Source organism: Cydia splendana, chromosome 20 (assembly GCF_910591565.1).
Source record: "Cydia splendana chromosome 20, ilCydSple1.2, whole genome shotgun sequence".
Classification (NCBI taxonomy): domain Eukaryota; kingdom Metazoa; phylum Arthropoda; class Insecta; order Lepidoptera; family Tortricidae; genus Cydia; species Cydia splendana.
Genome location: NC_085979.1, coordinates 2242818 through 2257331, shown reverse-complemented (window position 1 = coordinate 2257331; position 14514 = coordinate 2242818). Strand labels below are relative to the sequence as shown.

General features: G+C 37.1%; 2 protein-coding genes across 2 annotated transcripts in view; both read right to left on the bottom strand.

The window, feature by feature from the left end:
- LOC134800719 (gastrula zinc finger protein XlCGF26.1-like) overlaps positions 1-14514 on the bottom strand; it is a 140175-nt gene that overhangs the window by 24624 nt on the left and 101037 nt on the right. The gene's annotated exons all lie outside the window — the stretch shown is intronic.
- On the bottom strand, positions 7706-10730 carry LOC134800445 (uncharacterized). The gene is made up of 3 exons (XM_063772909.1): positions 10381-10730; positions 9959-10098; positions 7706-9448 (listed from the first exon to the last, which is right to left on the bottom strand). The coding sequence occupies exons 1-3, from the start codon at positions 10457-10459 to the stop codon at positions 8909-8911; spliced, it is 759 nt and encodes a 252-aa protein (XP_063628979.1). The 5' UTR covers positions 10460-10730; the 3' UTR covers positions 7706-8908.

The following is a 14514-nucleotide window of genomic DNA, read 5'->3' as shown; positions in this document are numbered from 1 at the left end:
GGACCTAGAGAGTAAACTGGATGGAGTACATTGGCCAAAAAGTGTGTCCACATGAGAAGCCAAGGTGGGCCGTTGCATCTCTTTCTAATTAGGGTGACCATACGTCATATGTATGTGGGATATTAGGATAACATTGAATATATAGTTTGGCCAGGATCTTTTATTATTCGTGCATATAGTTCGTTTTTTTAGCATTAGAAAGAACTTGCAAGAAGGTAAGCGATCTTGACATGTCTTTTAATTGAAAAACGCTTTTTAAAAATCAAAAACTATTACTTATGAAAGCAGAAGAATATAAATGATCGTATTAGATTCATAAATGTTACATATTTGCCGTAACTTATTTTTAAAATGCGTTTTTTAATTAAAAGACACATCAAGATTGTTTACCTTATTTCTAATGCTAAAAAAAACGAACTATAGTTATATTAGTTATAGAGAATCATACTGTCTTTTCGCTGTACTAGTATTATGGCCTAAAGAGGGATGGATATATTTCTCTTCTGTAAAACGCTTCACACAACCTTAGGTACTTAATTTAGTTGTTCTAAATGGTGTGCTCAAATTACGGCACCTATGCAATTAAAACTGCACAAGGCCATGCGCTTGGCGGGGAACAGAACCCTATGGAGGAACCTGGTCTACAACAGAAGGATAATATGATGTCACGAACCAAAGTATTGAGGGACCGACTGAAGAAAAAGAAAAGCTGTTACTAAGACGCGTAAGTCTCGACAACGAACATGGTCGATCATCAGGAAGGTGGTCCGCCGTAACGTCTGTCAAGAACACAGGTATGAGTGAGAGAGATAGAGAGACAGATATGCTGACAGAACCAGAGGGTCTACCGCGAACCATGTCCGACGTGTTGCCTCTCTGTCACACTTACGTACGAATTTACAAATGCGACAAAGAGGCAACATGTCGAAAGTGGTTCGGGGTAGGCTCTCAGGACAGTGGGGGAATTACAGTCTTTGCCGCCTTAGGCCCCAGGCCCTACATAGCAAGCACTAGCCGCCCCTTTCTCAGCACCCATCATATAGACTGCCGCCCAAAATATCTGGCCGCCCTAGGCCCGGGCCTACTCGGGCTTAGGGCAAATTCGCAACTGCCTCAGGGTCGCGTAGGTCCGCTATGCCCGTTTGCTATAGTTTTTAACTAGGACGCTTGTCACTGGAGCATAGACACCGAAGTTTGCAAATTGCGAGCATCTTTCTCTGTCACTGTAATTACTCCATTATAGGAGTAAAAGAGAAAGATGCCCGTAATTTGCGAACTTCGGTGTTCAAGGTGCTAGGCCATCGGTGCGAAAAGAGAAGAGTCGTGAAATGTAAGAAACTAGTGATGTGCCGTTCCTAGTAAATTTTCTAAAGAGGTTAAATTCCCAGTAACGTTTCTGGTATCGTCCCAAAAGTCAGTAAATTACGATAAAGTTCTATTTTTCTTTTATTATCAATGTGTTTTTTTATTATTATAACAATGCATAAATGTGTCTGTAATGTTTAAGGACTTTGGATTTCAATTTTGGCAATTATTTATTCTGTATTGGCTCTCATTTCACCAATTTAAACATGCCGAAATAAATACATACCTATTTATATAAACTTACTTAAGTACGTAATAAGAATTGTGTAACACTGACTCTCATCGTGCCGAAATCATAGTCACCCTAATGAGTTTGACAATGTTGTCTTGTATTTTTATCGCAAAATGTAATAATTGTGACTTCCTTGTGAAACAATATTCCACAATTAGAAATTATTTCACTCCCACAACCTATAACGCATCATTTATTCACCATTTTTAAGAAATTTTGCATTCACGTGTTTTGATAACATGTCATCACGTTAGATTCATCACACATCACGTCACATTGTAGAAACTTTGAATGTTAATTGGTATCCATTAACATTCAAAGTTTCTACAATGTCTACCATACCAAAATTAATGTTTTTTTTTTGTTGTGCACATGCTTGGTTAAATCAGTTAATAATATTGACATCATATTTATACTGCGTCAAGCAAATCTTGTCAGTAGAAAAAGGCGGCAAATTTGAAAAATCGCGGGCTAGCAACACTGTGTTCGAATAATTCCAAAATCGCGTGTCGTCTGTGTTTTATCTGTGGCCAACTTGTTTGTTGACATTCTGAATCGTTTTTATTTCAAGAGATATTTCTGCTGTGACCTGTGATATTTTCTGATATTTAATAAGATTGTGCATTACCTTAAGCAAAGCTAAGCCTGCAATGTATAATCATACTCTTTCATAGTAAACATTACTAAAATTTTAGGTTATGACAAGTACTGGAAGAACATGGGAAGAACTTGGGAACTTTTAAGATTATGTGCAGTTTTTTTTTGTTTTAGGGTTAAAAGGCATAAATAAAATTAAAACGTATGCCTAAATCTATCCAATAAGACCACACATTGTGTCCTGGAAACCGTCCATAGGCCCACATATCTTACTATTTTCAGCGACTGATTCGACTAAATAATTTACAAAGGTAAACTTTTAAAACAGTATTAAGAACTTTGATTATATCGCCGTTCTTTCGCAACATTACCTAATCCTTACATATGTTTGTTGCAGGATTAAATCTCGCTCAATATGAGGCGTTCGTAGTAGGTAGTTTCTCTTCAGAAGTTCAGTCAGACAATACTTACCTACGGCGGTTTATATACGTGTACAGCGCAACCAAGACGAAAAATAAATTTATTATTTAAAAATGTAACAAAAATATTGAGAGCTTAAATATTAGATTATTCTTGTATAAGTTGTCCTTATGTTAGTCATTAAGAAAGTATAATTATTATTTAGGCTAATTTGTTTCATGCTCTCAGCTACTGCACATATATACCTATGGGAAATCCTAGTTTATACTTGCTGAAACAGGTACAGTCAGCAGCAAAAGTTACTAAGCGGGCCAGGTGTTCAAAATGATCTTGACGCGACTTTATTATTAAGAGAATAAGAGTGTGTCAAGGTAATTTTGAATACCTGGCCCGCTTAGTAACTTTTGCTGCTGACTGTACCTGTGTATCTTTTTAAAAGAAGTTTTAAGTCGCTTTACATACCTGGGCCCAGTTTTATAAAATTACAAGTTACAAGTTTACAGGCGTTTACTGGCAACACTTGCTCCGTTTTTTACAATTTGCGTTTTATAAAAGTACTGTGTTACAATTTTACAGGTTACAGGTACAAGTGCCTGTAGCTCAACCATAGACGAAAATATGGGAGTTTAATAGTTTTAAACTCATAATCGAACAAGCGTTTTATAAAAATATTGTAAATTACAAGTGTAGGTTGGTACACTTGTAACAAAAACTGACATACGGTCCGAGTCCTGTAACACCTGTAACAGCATAACAGCGTAGTGTCTCAGTGATTAGCTTCTCGTAATTCTTACTTCGTTTTACGATGTTTCGTTTTTTGAGAGATTCCTCGGAGTCTGACTCAGATGAGGAGAGACCGCGGCAGCGTCAACCAAGGTTGTTTCGGCCCCGAATAAATTTGGACTTTCGGACACCGTTCGAATTTAACGAAAGGTTTAGGATGAACTCCACACAAATGGAGAACATTCTTGCCGAGATTGGCGGTTGCTTGGAATCTCCGACCAACACCAATCAGGCAATGAGCTCGAAGTTGCAGCTCTGCGTAGCCATGCACTGGCTCGGAACTGGCTGCCAATATCATGCTGTGGGTGACATGCATGGCGTCTCTAAGTCAAGCGTGTGCAAAGCTGTGCACGGCGTTGTTAACGCCATTAATAGAAAACTTTTTAATAAAGTAGTCGCCTGGCCAGAGCAGATAAATGAGGTAAGTTGCTACTAGATTTTTACAAAAATAAAATATATATAAATCTGCCAATATTAAACTCTTCAAGTGATTTGGAGAATTGGAGTTACAATATGAACAATATGATTCATTAGCTATCTGGTAAATTAAATTGATTAAAAAAGGTGACTTAAAGCCTATAGTCCTACCTAGTAGGTACTAGCCCACTGCATATTGGGACTTACACAGTTAATATATGACAGGACAGACTATCTCTGCTCAAAGTTGGGAAGAAACATACAAACATTATAAAAATTCATTTTATTTGTTGCAGGTGGTAGCACAATACCATGCAATTGCTGGCATGCCACTTGTGATTGGGAGTGTTGATGGCACCCTAATCGAAATTGACGCACCACGAATCCGGGAAGACCAATTTGTGGATCGACATGGAAACCATTCCATCAATTGTATGGCAGTTTGTGGCCCTACAGGCATATTTTATTTTGTGAGTGCTCGCTGGCCTGGTAGTGTCCACGATAGCAGAGTGCTGAAGAACTCGCAGCTCTTCACAAAAATGGAAGCTGGATGGAGACCATTGCCTAATTGCGTCCTTCTTGGAGACTCTGGATATCCCTTATTAAATTGGCTATTAACGCCCACAGGGGTAAATCTAGACGCCATAGAAGTAGCCCGATATAATCGAGCACATAAATCAACAAGGCGAGTAATTGAAAATGCTTTTGGCATTTTAAAGGAAAAGTTCCCTTGCCTGAATTATTTAAGGGTTAACCCTACATTTGCCGGAGAAATTTTTAAATGTTGCACAACATTGTGCAACATTGCCCGCACAGTGCAGGACGAAGAGCAAATTCTGCAGGAAATTGCCCATAATAATGATGTCGATGACAACGTAGCAGACAGGAATCTACAAGGCCAGCGCAGACTACAAGAAATGTTAAATTATTTTAGAAATTAAGAGGAAATATTAGCTGCGTGATTTTTGCGTTTATTGTTGCCAATTTTGTATGCTAGGCGTCTATTTACGGCGAATTTATTTGGCCGTTTTTAGCGCACTTTGAAGTAACCTAGTTCTTATAAAATCAAAAATATCAAATAAAGCAAAATGTACAGACACAGATATAGATAATATTGAACTCATAAAAAAATGATGATGATGAATAAATATTTTTAATTAATAAACCGATTTATGCAATAATGATTTTTTGTTTTATTAAGAGTTCTATCTTTTTACCCGAGTACGGCAACGCAAAAGGAGGGTTATGATTTTGACCGTAATGTATATGGGTAGGTATGTATGTTCATCTGTTCCCTCATAACTTCTAAAGTACTTATTATACTTTGACAAACGATCATTCGAATTGTCTTAATTGTCCGCTGGTTATAGGCTATATGACATTTCAAATATATACATATTGTTATGTTTTGCACCCAGTTTTGCTTGTATGCACCCGAGAAAACATTAATTTCTCGGGTAATTCAAACTATGAATCAACAGATCGGGAGCGCACTCAGGGCATTCTGAACTCTAACGCAGGCACTCAGCGCGCATGCGTATGCGGGGCACTCTGAACGGCGGGCGCAGCCCAACGTCACTAATCTAGGTGCCGCAGCACAGGCAGCCCGACGTCACTAAGCCGTCCAAACCCTGTCCTCATACTGAAAGAGATGGGCGTAGCCCGCCGCACGTGGTGCGCTGCACACGGTCAAAATCCAGGCGCTTTCGGCACCCTCATAGTAAAAGAGTCAAGCTTAGCCCGACGTAGGTGGCGCGCTGTACGCGTTCCAGCACACTGAAAGAATCGGGCGTAGCCCAAGCAAAGCCGTATTTTTATAAATATTTTTACCTAGTAGGTAGTGGGTACTGAGGACGCCCTCGCAAAATTAATATGAAGTGACTTCAAATTAGTTAATAACGAACTTTATGACCCCAAAATTAATTAAATAATAAATAAACCCGTCTACTGAAAATCGCGCAAATTTATAGAGATTCAGAAGATAGCCGTGGTCTAATGCCACCTTTAAGGCCAAGCCACACCGGATGCGTGTGCGTAGACGTGCACGTGCACGTACGCGTCCCGATGCGTTGTATAATACGAAAACTCATACGAGAGGACACACCGCTTGCGTGCCGTGTGCGTGACGTGCGCGTACGCGTGACTTGCACGCAACGCAACTCCGACGAGACAAACCGGCTGCGTGCTGCGTGCACGCGTCTACGCGGCGGAGCGGCAACGTCGCTTCGTTGCGCGCAGTGATGACGTTGTGTTTAACTGCGTTCCCTATGAGAGGGCGAACCGAGCAGGTTCGGACACGCACAGCTCGGTGCTGCATAGGTGCTGTGCGTGTACACGCGCAGCTCGCTTGTATTTATTTACAACTCGGCGTGCTTGTTTTTAATATGGATTCAGTGATAAAAGAAAAACTAATTAAAATCGTTCGTCAATACGAATGTATATTTACAACATAGCACAAAGATTACAAAAAATACGTCTTATAAAAATTTAATTTGGCCTGTGGGAACAAATCGATACTATACTATTACGATAGGTATTAACGATACTATTGGAAAACAAGGTTGTTGTATTGTGAACTATAGTGCGTCGGTGAATAATATTATGTACTCTCAATTATCTCGATTCAAATATGAGACATTTTTTTCCTCTAATTGCAATGGCGGCATTAGGTGAGCTGCTTCCATTTGCAACGGGAGTTATAATAACATGATGTAGGTACTGTCGCAGGCGTATTTTATTTTACTGCACGCATGACTGAGCTGCAGCGTGCGTCTGCGTGGCGTGTGCAGCACACTGCGTTGCGTGCGTTGCGTGACGTGCGCGTCACCCGGTGTGACAGGGGTGCTGCGCACGTCACGCAGCGCACGCAACGCAGCGTGCTGCACACGCAGCCGGTGTGGCTCGGCCTTTAAAGTTTAAAATCGTGGCATATGACCACGGCTACCTTCTGAATCTTTGTAAACATATATAAAAAATAGAAAATTATATTACGATGTATTTTTTTATTTAAAAAAATGATACATTTATAATATTTCCTGTATGATAATTTCAGATAAGAATTCTATCTTGTTTCATACAGAGCGCGATTTTCAGTAGTCGCGTTTTAGTTTTTGAACTTATTTTGTATAAATAGTGTGTCACTGGCAGTCTCCAAATATTGACCAGTATACTGCATGCATTAAGCACCTTTATCTATACTTCATACTAATACCATCCATACTCCAAATTCAAGTTTATTAGCCAGTCCCTTAAAATACCTAAATCATAAAATGGATATGGTAAAAAAACAATATTGAACTCAAATACTTTTACAAAGTTGTTTTATTGATACAATCACAGAATGCTATTATACTGATATACAATTACAGAATCAGTCTTCTTCTTCGTAGCGTTTTCCCGGTTTGTTTGCCTTCACCGAAAAGCGATTGGTAAATATCAAATGATATTTCGTACATAGGTTTCGTAAAACTCATTGGTACGAGCCGGGATTTGAATCCGCGAGTGATCGTACATTTTCCAGCATTTTTGGTGCAGCAGAGTGGTGTTAACGGAATTGGTATAGATAATTTTAACTGAAATGGTAAATTAAGGTTAATATTAACGTAATTAACGCTAACTAATCATTAAGATTGAAATTATTTATACCAATTCCGTTAACACCACTCCGCTGCACCAAAAATGCTGGAAAATGTACGATCACTTCACTGTTCATTATATTCTAATAACATCACCTTATATTATGGCTCCTCTTCACGATGGGCAAACGCCGGCCACTCCAAGGGACGCATTTACGCGTTAGAGGGAGCAAGTGATATTGTAATCTCATTCTACCGCATGGCTGCGTCCCTTGGAGTGGCCGGCGTTGGCCCATCGAGTAGAGGAGCCATTAGTTCTATTCATATTAATTCTAACTAACAATCAAATACAGTAATGTGGCAAAATCGGATACAGGACACTCGTTATTATATGTATACATTTAGCAATAAACAGTTAGAGATAGTTAGGGAGGTCATAACCATATACATTGCGATGTGTTGTCATTACCTTAAAAATATTGATATTTAGTCACTTTGGCCGTTAGTAAATATTTGATGATGACTGTATTAAATATGCTTAGTACAAAAGGTACCATTGCTAAATGCCAGACATACAGGCGAATTATCAACCATCTTAATCTATGTAGTGTGTGTGCATATAAGTACACAATCCTAACAATATTTGTTTTACTTTCCACCAGAACCTCACCTAAGGTGCTCACACGACTCACATTAGCGACTACATAGATTAAATAATAACAACTTTTTTATTAAATAATGAGATCAAGATCAACTGCACACTAATCAACAATAAAAATAAATTCTCCAAACCTTAAAAATATTGATATTTAGTCACTTAAATAAAGATCAACTGCACATAGTAGATATTTGATGCTGATTGTAACACATCTTAATCTATGTAATATGTGTGTGTGCATATAAGTAGACAATCCTAACAATATTTGTTTTACCTTCCACCAGAACCTCACCTAAGGTGCTCACACGACTCACATTAGCGACTACATAGATTAAATAATAACAACTTTTTTATTAAATAATGAGATCAAGATCAACTGCACACTAATCAACAATAAAAATAAATTCTCCAAGAAAACCTTAAAAATATTGATATTTAGTCACTTAAATAAAGATCAACTGCACATAGTAGATATTTGATGCTGATTGTAACACATCTTAATCTATGTAATATGTGTGTGTGCATATAAGTAGACAATCCTAACAATATTTGTTTTACCTTCCATCAGAACCTCACCTAAGGTGCTCACACTACTCACATTACATAGATTAAATAATAACAACTTTTTTTAATTAATAATGAGATCAAGATCAACTGCACACTAATTAACAATAAAAATAATTTCTCCAAGAAAACCGCCTCAAAGGCACTCCAATACTGATGTGACACTAAAGTCTGGCTGCACAGTCGCAAACAGATACATCAGAACAGCAAAGGTGTCTCCTAACAATATTTTTACACCAGCTATGCAAAGTCTCTATTTTCAATATGTAAAAGAAGAATAATTATTTATGGAGTTGACTATTCAGAATCTTCCATTTCTTCTAAATAGTCAACTTCATATTGTTCTTCATCACTGCTGCTGGCATCTTCATTCATTTGTTTGCTGTTGTTGCTGCTGTTGGCTTGTTTGGCCCTTTCATTGGAATCTATATTCAGTTCTTTTTCTATTTTTTTAATTTTCAACTCTTTTAAATAGTTTTCTTTCTCTAAAAGCTGAACCATTAAAAAATGTTTTTTATATTTCAGATCTTGCATTCTTTTTTTTTGTATTTTGTGTTGCGGGGCTGCAGTCCGGTTGGTGCTTGTCTTCTTGGCAAGTGCAGAGGCATTGGATGGTTCACCATGTGCTATGTTGTTCGTAGAAGTTAGTCTATTGCCATCAATACCAATGGAATTTAAAGGATTACTATGCCTTTCAGTTACTACTTCACCAGACTCTGCAACAGGGAGCCCTACCAGGACTGGTGACTCCTTCCCGATGATGCTGTACACCATTTCATCGATATTCGTAAATTTGGTGGTTCCACTCCCAGTGGCCCGGCTGTTATCTCGTTTTTTCTATAAATAAAATACAACCATTACTATAGGTAGTAGCTTCTATACAACGAACATATTGAACATACATTCTTTACCATTTGGCCATCAATGCTTTAGAATATTTAATATAAAAACCAGGCAAGTGCGAGTCGGACTCGCGCACAAAGGGTTCCGTACCATAATGCAAAAAAGGGGCAAAAAAAAACGGTCACCCATCCAAGTACTGACCCTGCCCGACGTTGTTAACTTCGGTCAAAAATCACGTTTGCTGTATGGGAGCCCCGCTTAAATCTTTATTTTATTCTGTAGCGGCAACAGAAATACATCATCTGTGAAAATTTCAACTGTCTAGCTATCACGGTTCGTGAGATACAGCCTTGTGACAGACGGACGGACGGACGGACGGATGGATGGACGGACAGACGGACGGACAACAGTCTTAGTAATAGGGTCCTGTTTTACCCTTTGGGTACGGAACCCTAAAAAGGCAACTTTTTTTTTTCAATGTGATTGACTACTATGCATACATACCACTGCATTCTTCCTCAAGTTTTGCCAGAATGTGTCCCTGGTATATGTATATTCTTTATTGTTAGGCACCAACGCCAACGATTGTGCCAGGGCATGCATACTTTTCCATGCCAATACCTTGTCAGTTTTTGTTAATGTATCTGAAATATATAGTAAATAGGAAATAAAGTGACAATATGTTTGATATTGATTTTATTGATGATTCGTTTTATTTTATCTACTAGGAAACGTTGATTTATTAGCATTCGTCTCTTTATTTAAGTATAGTGCATTCACATTATGGTAAAGTGTACTATTCATAATTTTCGATACACAGCGTACTTATCTTTGAGCCGCTACCGAAACGATACATGTTAATATAATGTAAAACAGTACTTATTTACTTATTAGATAAATATTTCATTAAATCTATCGTGCTTTACCTGAAAACGGCCCAAAAAGTATATCCTTGGCTTCGAACACCGCTCTCAACCACTCGATTTTTCCTTCATTTCTGCCCATTTTTCCAATATTTAAAATTTTACAGCAAACAATAACAACAGCATTTAGTAGAGCACAGAGTATCTATGACAGAAGTTTTTTTTTTAAATAGTGATGTCCTTCACACCTGTAGATGTCACATGTAATCGAGATTGACCGTGGTTCTTTACAACTGTAATTATTTGTGTGTATTTATAAAACACCTGTAGCCGTTCACAGTGCATTACAGGTGCCTGTAGCCTGTACTCTTGTAACCTGTAACTTGTAACTTTATAAAACTGGGCCCTGTTTGTTCAATAAAAGAAAATAATGTAGTCAGCATTCATATGGAGCACTCTCGGAGTAAATATCTATGGAGCGGCCATTAACAGGCGTTCCCCTCTGCAAAAAGATCGCGGCCGCCGGTCAAGGAGGTTATATAAAACTAGTTGCCACACGTCATACGCCATTCAGCAAACGTCAGTCTAAGCGGAATGATAGGAGCCGAAAATGCCGAATTGCAGCGTTTTCTCGTGCAAAATGAGATCGGAAACGTCTAGTCTACAAAAAGAACACGTTTCTTATCATATGTAAGTACTATTACATCTAAATATTATCAAATAGTGCATTAACTTTGCAAATAACTAAAAAACATTGTCAATCTGACAGTGATACCAGTGATAGTATATTAGATCAAATTTAGGGTAATTCTAAAGAAGACTTTCTAAATATTAATTAGGTACGAGTAGAATTTCTAATAGGAAATATTATGCGAAACTCTGCGTAGGGGGCGCGACTACCACAATCCATCACAATCTGGGGGTCCGCCGCGGAACAAGAAAATTTAAATTTCGTTATCTAACCTCTCTATCACTATTGCATATTTGAGCGATAAAGAGAAAAGAGAAAATTTACTAGCTAGCTTAGTGCTACACTCTGGCGGCAGAACATTGCAGTAATATGCCCTATTTGCGTTGCTTTTTGTTATAATATAATTTATGTAACACATTATTTTTATATAACACCTTAGTTTCATATCAACCTAATCTATTTAATCAAATAAATAGATCTATAAGAATAAAGAAAAGGGGGACGGGGGATCAAAAAGTATTCGAAAACATCTCGCGTGATTTGTGCACAACCCCTAAATAACGTAAAATTACCGATAGACTCTTTTTTTTAAATTAATTTTTCCTTTAGTTTCTACATATAGCTGGTCAAGCAGATCTTGTCAGTAGAAAAAGGCGGCAAATTTGAAAAATGTAGGCGGGAAGGGATATCGTCCCATAGAAAATTTGAATTTCGCGCCTTTTTTACTGACAAGATTTGCTTGACCAGCTATACATTTTTATTTAACATGTCAAATATCTTATTAATTTAAGGTATTTACGGCTGTCACTTTCCATAAATAGGCACTTTTAATTTATTACTCTGGTATCACCGTACCAATATTAGTGATGGGACACCATAAAAACCAATATCGGTAAAATCGATATAAACATAATGAATAATATACAGATGGTCATGATGCCTAGCGAACACCAGCCATATCGTACAAACCTCAAGGAGTGATATTCCTAGGCAGATGATGATCTGCCTAGTGACCACCAGCCATATCGTGCTAACTTCAAGGTGTGATATTCCTAAGCAGATCATGAAACGCCGGCATGTCATAATCTGACTAGTGACCACCAGCCATACCGTTCAAACCTCAACATTTAGGCATATCGAATAAGTAGGATGTCCTAAATTTTAACAAATGATAACCATTGAAATGGCTTGACAGCCTACTTATAGTACGTGTTTGGGTAGCGTATGATTTTAGTACCTACCTAGTACCTACGCATTCTGCTCCAAATGCCACATAGAATGCAGCACTAGCCGTGGAAAAAAATGCAAAAGGCAGATTATTAAATGGCGGCGTTTCATGATATGCCTAGGAATATCTCGATATGCCCGATTTTACGATCTACCGCCGATATATATACTAATTATCCCCTACTCAATATCCCTTAAATGACATCCTATGGCCGCGTTCCATCTCTGTCATCAGATCTGCATGCTCGATAGTATATTGCATTGCTTTCAGAAGTAAACCAACATGTAAAATATTAAGTAATGAACTGATAATAAAAAAACATTCTATATCAGCTTGCAAGATTCGCCCTAAACAAATTGACAAACTATTAGAAATAACATCTAAACAATACATAAATTCAAAGTTAGTAAAATGCTGGTACAAAGCCTTGATATTGTATTATTAGTATAATTGATAAAATCAGAAATTAAAATTCATTGTCAATTTTATCGACAATATTATCGGCGCGTCCCTCGCACTATCTAGGTTTACTTAGAACTGACGTCATCTTGTTCACGGACAGGGTTGTCTGTGTTTGTTCTTGTACTTGTGTGAATATAGTTTTTGCTAGTGTTTGATAATTTTGTCGTGTGCGTGTGTAGCGACGCATGCTAAAAATGCATTAGTGTTAACATTATTTGTGTGCGTTACCTCGTCCCCCGCACCAAAAACGACAGAATTTTTCAGATAGAAATTAGTGCGCGTCTCTACTCCATAGATATTTACTCCGAGGGAGCACTAGACGCAGTGTAGGTATCATTTTAGAATAGTACATTTCGATGCTAGTGCGGAAGGTATGTCATTACTTCACGAGTACCGAGATATCTTGCCACGAGCCGCAGGCGAGTGGGAAGACTCGGGACGAGTGAAGAATGACATTTCCGCACGTGTATCGAACGACGTTTTTTAATACAGTTGCGAAAAAATAAGTAAAACATTGTTAATCGTACACTAAACAAAAGTGGTAACAGTGACAGCTCGCTTAGACGTCGTCTTTAAGTATATTATATCTATGGGCGTTTGGCAGCTATTCCGTTCCATTCAGACACCTTATTAAGAACGGAATTTTCAATATTCAATATTAAAAAATAAACGTGTTATAATGATGAAGAGGTAAGTATTAAAATATGAAATATGTATATTTTTCATATTCTTACATTAACAGTAGGTTTTTATGCTGATTACGACGTTTAAAGGAAACTAATATTAACACTCATCAATAAGTAGTCGTGAATTGGAACAAGTATAAATTTAAAAAAATTGGAAAAGTAAAAAGCACTAGTTCGACATAACCAACTTTCCGCACGCTAAACAGCTACGTAAAGTAGCACTTTGTGAGCAACTGTATTAAAAAAGTATTTTCACATTTCCAAAATGACAAGTCTTGAATAGCCTAATGTACAAGTTAATAAAATTTCCTAACAGTATTTTTTATTTTTATTATACAATATTATAATTGTGTTATATTTCTCAAACATATTTCCTAAACTTTAGCCGGGCAAACACAACTAGCCAGTTAGTCAGATCCAAGAAAATTATACTCATAGCTTTAGCATAAGAAAAAGAGTATGATTCCCTCTGTCTTTAGACAGTCAGTCCTGGGCCAAACTACATAAAGAATCTTTTTTATGCCTGCCACAGAACCCTACAAATTATAAATTGAATAGAAGAATAGTATTTCTTAGACCATGAAATAAAATAGGTACCAAGGGTTAAATTAGACAAATTATTGTTAAACTAAACTAAAAATATTTAGTTTACCCAAGAAATGTTTATTGTAAGTTAATTAAAGTTATATAGGGAAGATAAAAGGAGTTAACTCCTTATGTTTGGAAACTTAAATTACACATTTTGTAACAAATCTGTTTTATGCTTAAGATGCAATAGATGACTACAGAGTATTATGATGCTTGGTTGAAGTGACCAGGTAACCTTGGTAACTTCATATTTTTTCAATGAATGCCCTGAATTAAAGTGTAGGTAGGTTAAAGTGACCCTTATCTTATCTTACATTTAAATTAAATAAGCACCCAAATATCATTTGTTTTATTTTTATTATGTATATTGTACAATATATACCAATCAAAATATTACACAGGTAGGTATGTGATATTGATCCAGCAAAGTACACTAATTTACATTAACAAGTAGCATATTATATTGTAAGCATCAAATATTCCACAATTTCCATTTTGCTATGATTAAAATTGAATTCCAACTGAGAAATCTAATAAAATAT

What these genes read in the sequence shown, in the direction of transcription:
- LOC134800445 (XM_063772909.1), bottom strand. Translation starts at nt 10,459, where the DNA reads ATGGGCAGAAATGAAGGAAAAATCGAGTGGTTGAGAGCGGTGTTCGAA. An exon ending in ACTTTTTGGGCCGTTTTCAG is followed by an intron (nt 10,099 to 10,380) that starts GTAAAGCACGAT and finishes TATATATTTCAG; the next exon opens with ATACATTAACAAAAACTGAC. An exon ending in ACTTGAGGAAGAATGCAGTG is followed by an intron (nt 9,449 to 9,958) that starts GTATGTATGCAT and finishes TTTTATTTATAG; the next exon opens with AAAAAACGAGATAACAGCCG.